A 6,686-nucleotide genomic window follows, 5' to 3' on the forward strand; every position below is an offset into this window, starting at 1 on the left:
TCTCCGAGCCACATTATCAGACCCTTAAATAGTCAATGATGAACTGGCTTTGCAATTTCATTAGAACCTACACCAAATATCTTCAAACACAACTCAATTATTCCCATCGGTTGAGGAGTTACATATTTTGACTCCGAGCCACATTATCAGACCCTTAAATAGTTAATGATAAACTGGTTTTGCAATTTTATTAGAACCTACACCAAATATCGTCAAACAAAACTCAATTATACCCATCGGTTGAGGAATTACATATTTTGTCTCCAGAACCCACTCTGATCCTCATCATATTTAAATGGGACCAACTTGTAGCAATTGTCCACACACAAAATTAAAGGCATTAAAATAGGTTCATAAACGGCGAAGTTATGGCTGTTATATTTACATGGGTGGAGGAGTTCCCCTCATTTTCTCCAGAACCCATCGATGGATTCTAACCATATTTAAATGGGATGGAACCAATTTCCAGCTCGTCCCTACACAATAAAGAATTATTAAAATCGGTCCACTAACGGCGGAGTAATTCGTGTACATACATAAAAAAAAAAAAGATACCGGCCGAATTGATAACCACCTCCTTTTTGAAGTCGGTTAAAAATCGAAATATTAATTGCTATATAAAATTTACACCTACCGACTTATAAAATATCAACATTTCCCTTATATATTTTTATTCTTTTCAATGACTTTTGTAACATCTCCTGATGTTTTCGCCTTAGATATTATCATCTCTGGATTTGCCGTCTTCATGTCGTACACCCAACCAAATTTTGCAAATAAATCCAACACCACTGTAGTAAAATTAAGATTATTATTTCCTAATTCAGCAGCCCTGTAATCCCACGGAAAACTGTGGTGATAGTTGTGAAAACCTTCCCCGCCGGAAACAGTAGATACAAAGTAGTTCTCAGTCGGCATAATATTTTCATCGTATGGCTTGTATCCGTATAAGTGCGCAAAACTATTCACTGTCAACGATCCATGGAAAGTGAGCACGTATCGAAGCAAATTCAAATGCCAGGCGGTGTTTAGTGATTCTCCCCAACACAGGACCGGTATCACAGTAGGCATTACAAAACAGGCGAAACCAAACAGAAAGAACGCGTATCTGTAAATTGAATTAATATATTAAGTAAATTTAAAACTACGGTTTATTATAATTGTAATCGAATTTAATTATTGTGATTTTTTGTTCTATCTTCATCTTTGTTACTTCTTATTTGTTAGGATAATTATGATACGGATACACCATAGTCGTCACAATTTAATAGGCCCATTTTGACACATGCCATCGCTAGGTTCTAAGCATGTTGTTCCTGTAGTTCCGACTGTAGGAGGCGACTAAAAGGGGGCATCCGGGGTTGCGGGCGGCAAGAGTGGGAGCTCAAACCGTCCAGCAAGCGACCTCGGGAAGGACAGCGGTTTGTGTGGTCGCATATCGCTATAATGACCAAGGGATGTGAGAGGAGCGTAAATTGCTCCCCCCAGAGCAGAGCCCGATAGAAGGGCAACGCGTTAGGAGGACTCCGGTTGTGTTCCGTTGGAGATCCCGGAGTTCTCCACCAAACGCTGAGGACGGCCACCGGGGGGGTTTTAGTGCGGTAAAAATCCCACATAACCCGACGTCACTCCCATGGCGTCGGGTACCTTAAAGGTTTCCCCCTCGTCAACAAAAAAAAAAGGCTCTAAGCATGTGACATACAAATCGATAACCAAAGAAACCGATTTTTACGGCAAATCGATTACAACCCCACATCATATCGTATAGATTACTTAATATTTTGTGAACAGAATATTTATTTAATATTTTTCTAAATCATCTAAATATTTAATAAAGAAGTGTGTGTGTGTCAGCTACGACGCACGATTGGAGTTTACTCCTTACGAATGATAATTATGATATATATCGAATAGAAAAAAGGGTAGGTAAATGAACGCATCTGCTAAAATGATAAGAGAAACAAACATATATCTGTAATTATTCGGATTATTTATATTACTTCAATAATGCGTATTACATAAAGTATGTTACAAAATAATATAAAATAGCGCCATCTAGTGGCAAGTTTTATAAATTGTAAGTTTGCAAGTTTATCAATCTATGTATTTTGGTTCCAAATATTATAATGGTAACTTAATATAATTGTTTATATTAAAGTAAATTTTAATATAATATAATTATTTATATTTAAAACAATGTTAAACGTTTTATAACTTAAAACTTAATAATTATAATTTCTTTGCCATCTATAAAATATCCTTGTTGCAATTTACGGATGAAATTTATATGAGACTCAATAAACATGTTATTATATGTAATTTGGATTGTTTCTGAATGTTTTATAATTCTAGAATTCATTTAAAACGTATTGCTAATTTTATATAACTTATTTTGAACATAATTCATTAGCAATAATACTGTAATAAATATTAAATAATACTGTTTTGATTTTGCCCGTTTATCGTTGATAGATGGTGCTGATCAATAATGCATCCATTTTTATAAGTTAAATTAATATATCAGTAACTTACAAAAGCCTCTTTATGTTAAAAACTTATTTTGCTAATATTATATCTTATTCAATTGCTTACTGATTTTATATGTTACTCTTCTTTAAAAACGTTCATAAAAGATTGTTAATCATATTATGGCGCCAATGTTCATATTTTTCACAGTGTTTATAAATGATCAAACCTATAACTTAATTTATGCAAAAATGTAAACAAATTAGTTAATGACGTTTTAATGTTTTATATATTGCTAATTATTTTTATTGTAATAATTACTTTCATATGGGATTTGAACTTACTGTATTTTAAATTAATAAAAGCACTCTTGATTCATATTTTGGTTTCCGTTACGCCTCAACTTTTCGTGTTACACTTGATTTTACTCCTCATAAAATTTCCGTACCGGGCCTTATAACTCAAATCGTTTCTTAAGGAGTAAACTCCAAAAAGGAGAAAACAAAATAAATTCTAGTGTAAGAAATAAAGTCTTGATTATTTTATTGTTGTTATGATGAAAAAGGGATAAATAATTATTGGTAATTCTAAGTTTCGATTACTTGAAAGTTAACCGATTATGGTTTCTTCCGAATGCTTTGAAGCCGCAAGCTCTAGCCGTCACGTGGTCGTAAACTGCCTACTAAAAAGTTAGTTTAAGACATTAATGACATTAGGATGGCATGTGTCAAAATGGGCCTATTAAATTGATAACTACAATAATTTATGTCTCTTAACGTAATCACTTGTAGGTAATGCTTTACATGGTCACTATACTGAGAATACTCTAATTAATCGAACTACTCGTAGAACTAATTGGACACTATCAAAAGGGAGCCAGTTCCTCGGCGCGCGCGAGTCAACTTTACTCCCAAGTCACTCAGTATGCATTCGCCCCATACGACCGCCGCACCGAGACTGTCGAAGCTCCACCAAGTGCTTTAGGTGTAGCTTGTATTCTGAAGTACCCATTTGATGACGTCACAGGTGACCACTCCGACATACATGTAATATATTATGAGTAATGATATAAACTATTATGTTCATAAATATAAATTCATACAAGGACGCTACTACTGCTATATCTCTTTATGTTTATCTTTCCTGACCCATAACAAGCGGCTTAAATCTTAGCAATAATAAAAGACAACTTGTATAACTTATGGAGTAATTTGATCGATATAAATCTTACTTTTTTTGGAATTGTAGGACAGGATTATTCTCAATATCCGAGAGATCTAAGGTTTTTCCCCGTTCCTTTACAAGGTCGCTCTTTTTTACACATAGCCAGCCGATGTGTGAATAGAACAATCCTCTCCTAGCGTTGTGCGGGTCTGCATCTGTGTCGCTGTACTTGTGATGTAATCTGTGATCTCGAACCCAATTGACTACTGTTTGTTGAAACGCAATACAATTAAGAAACATCATAAAATATTCGAATGGCTTCTTCACTTTGTACGTCCTGTGTGTCCATAATCTATGCGCACCTCCTGTGATACTAAATCCACCCACAATGTGCATTAATAGATCTGTAACAAAACCATTCATTACATTCACAGTTATCTTGAAAGAAAAATAAAATAAAAATCGTTTTTAAATTTACATCTGTTTCTTGGTGAAACAGTCATGGATTAATTTAATATATTATAATATATACAGAGTGAAATGTTAAAATCGAAGGAAACATTCAAACTCATGATAATTCGTACTCGCAGGTCATTAAATAAAAAATTACGCCAAAAATATGATAGGTACCGAAAAAATCGTGAATAATCCATTAACATGTTACATTTGGATTGCAATCGTCAGAGGACGCAATTTTATTATTTGGATATCAAAGGGAGGTTACTGTAAATATAAATCGTAGTTTGTTGAAGAAATGAAAGAAAAATAGATAGGAATAATAAATTTAAATGAAAATTTGTTCCCAATTTTTTATTTATTTTCGTTGTTAACTTAAAGACATGATTTGTGTCCCACAAATTACGACTCAGGTTTGTTCTAAACCTCTCGCCCCGCCCCCCCCCCCCCCTTGGTATTAAAAAAAAATTGCGTTATCTGACATTTTCGTGATTAGGACAAAAAATTGTAACATTTAAATTAACTAAAAATGTCCTCCAGGAAAGGACAATATTATAAAGGGCGGCAATTTTTTCAGTGAGATTCACTTTACTTTTTTTTTCTATATAATTATAAAGGCTAAGGACTAAATAAAATATCTGTTGTATTTGATAAGAATACGCATGAAACGGTACATGCCATTATAAGTCAAGTTAAGACCATACACTTATTTTTTTTTTTCCGCTACGCATCTATGGTTAAGACAAATAAAACAAATAAGATTTCAGAAACGCTTTACAAAAATGTTATAATAAGTATAATAAGTTCAAAAATGTTATAGTTAGAAGAAGGTGGTGAAGAACCCTTTGTGGTTCGACTCCGGCGGCACCACCGCCACACCTATTTCTACCTAATAGCAGCAGTGTTAGGCGCTGCTGTGTTTCGTTTTGAAGGGTTCGGTAAGGGAAACATACTTTTCCGAGGCGTTCCAGCTTAGTCCTCAGGAGTAGCGGCGCATCTGTGGCCGACCTCAGGTAGGAATATGTAATCCTATCTGGGGTTGATTACACATTAATGTCAATGGGCGACAGTAGCCACTTACCGTCAGGTAAACTGCATGCTCGTCTGCTACTTCTATATTATAAAAAAAGAAGTTAAAAAACATTCTTAAATTCATGCTTTGAATTAAATAAGTGTAATAAAAATAATAAAAAGTCTAATAAAAAGTTGAAGTCCCAAAAATAAAATGAAACAAATTAGTACTCAGTACCTTAACCTTACACTATCCGGTATTTACTCCTACAAATGCCCCTTTTTTTAACAGACAATGACGGTTACTCAGAAATACTTATTGTTACACATTATGACGCATGTTTTTCGACTCATAATGTGCAAATTAGTCCTCCTACTTAGAGGCCCAGGCATATTGGGCACTTTATCATGTTTACTTATTATATATATATATATATATATATATATATATATATATATATATATATATATATATATATATATATATATATATATATATATATATATATAAACCTTCCGGTCAAAAAGTAATGCTCGCCACATATTTAATTGGCTGTAACGCTGTATTCGTGATTTAAAAAAATAACAAAAGGGGATTATGGCGGGAAACGGCAGATTTGACGATGTTCTTGGAGGTCTTGGAATTAATTAAAAATAACTAGCTGGATTCAAGTCTTTCATTGGAGATACCCCCAACAAATATAATATTTGTACAAGAATATATAGGTAAATAAATTATAAACAATACGTACCGAATATAATCGTTGCCATTTTAGCTGCGGTAAACAAATGGTACACCCCATATAGTGCGGAGCAGTGAAAATATAGTAATGTCAAAATGCTCCTGTATTTTAGTTCATGTTTCCTCTTCGCTACTAGTGTTACGCCAGTTTTTTTACAGTAACCATTTGCGTTTTTCGCAATGGAACTATATTCTGTAGTTTGTGTTTCACTTTCTTTAACTACATCTGAAGACATATTGTGTGTAGAGCCAATTGCCATTTTGCTGCAACATGTTATTTAAAATATACAATTAGTTAAAACTACTTTCCAATTATCCTGAGTATTCAGTATATGTGATTTTCCTTATCTGAAATGATGTATAGGCCATTTCCTATCAATTTATATATTTTCAACACCATTTCGTTGCTTAAATCCAAAACTACCATTATCAGAATTACACTTTACTAATGAAAACTAATCAAACTTTTTTTATCTAATTTCATTTTTTTTTAACGAAATATGTCATTTTACTTCTTTAGAAAGCTAGGAATATGTAAAATCGTCTGCAGAATAACTATTTTCTTTTAAAATGCCAGGAACTTGGATACTAAAAAAATCTAATTTCAAGTAGTTATTCAGCATCCACTTTACAGTGTTAGTTGCAGATGTGTCGATTTTTTTTATCATAATCGTTATAAGTACAGCAAAAGAATAGCAACTAGGAGCTCAGAATTAAAAAATAATAAATATCAAATTAGTAAAAAAAAATTAAAAAATAATTAAAAATGAAAAGTCACCTATTTAAACAACAGTAAGCTTTGGATACCACATTAGAGGGTTAAATCCGTCAGTAACGACCTGTAACC

The 6,686-nt window shown here is 33.1% G+C and overlaps 1 protein-coding gene across 1 annotated transcript; it reads right to left on the bottom strand.

The window, feature by feature from the left end:
* Window positions 1-660: 660 nt before the first annotated feature.
* On the bottom strand, window positions 661-6,004 carry LOC140745140 (acyl-CoA Delta(11) desaturase-like). The gene is made up of 3 exons (XM_073076910.1): window positions 5,850-6,004; window positions 3,698-4,034; window positions 661-1,108 (listed from the first exon to the last, which is right to left on the bottom strand). Exons 1-3 carry the CDS (start codon window positions 5,866-5,868, stop codon window positions 661-663), a joined length of 804 nt encoding a protein of 267 aa, XP_072933011.1. The 5' UTR covers window positions 5,869-6,004.
* Window positions 6,005-6,686: the final 682 nt, after the last annotated feature.

Source organism: Epargyreus clarus, unplaced genomic scaffold (assembly GCF_041222505.1).
Source record: "Epargyreus clarus isolate Ecla_fem2 unplaced genomic scaffold, WU_Ecla_fem_2.2 ptg000009l, whole genome shotgun sequence".
Classification (NCBI taxonomy): domain Eukaryota; kingdom Metazoa; phylum Arthropoda; class Insecta; order Lepidoptera; family Hesperiidae; genus Epargyreus; species Epargyreus clarus.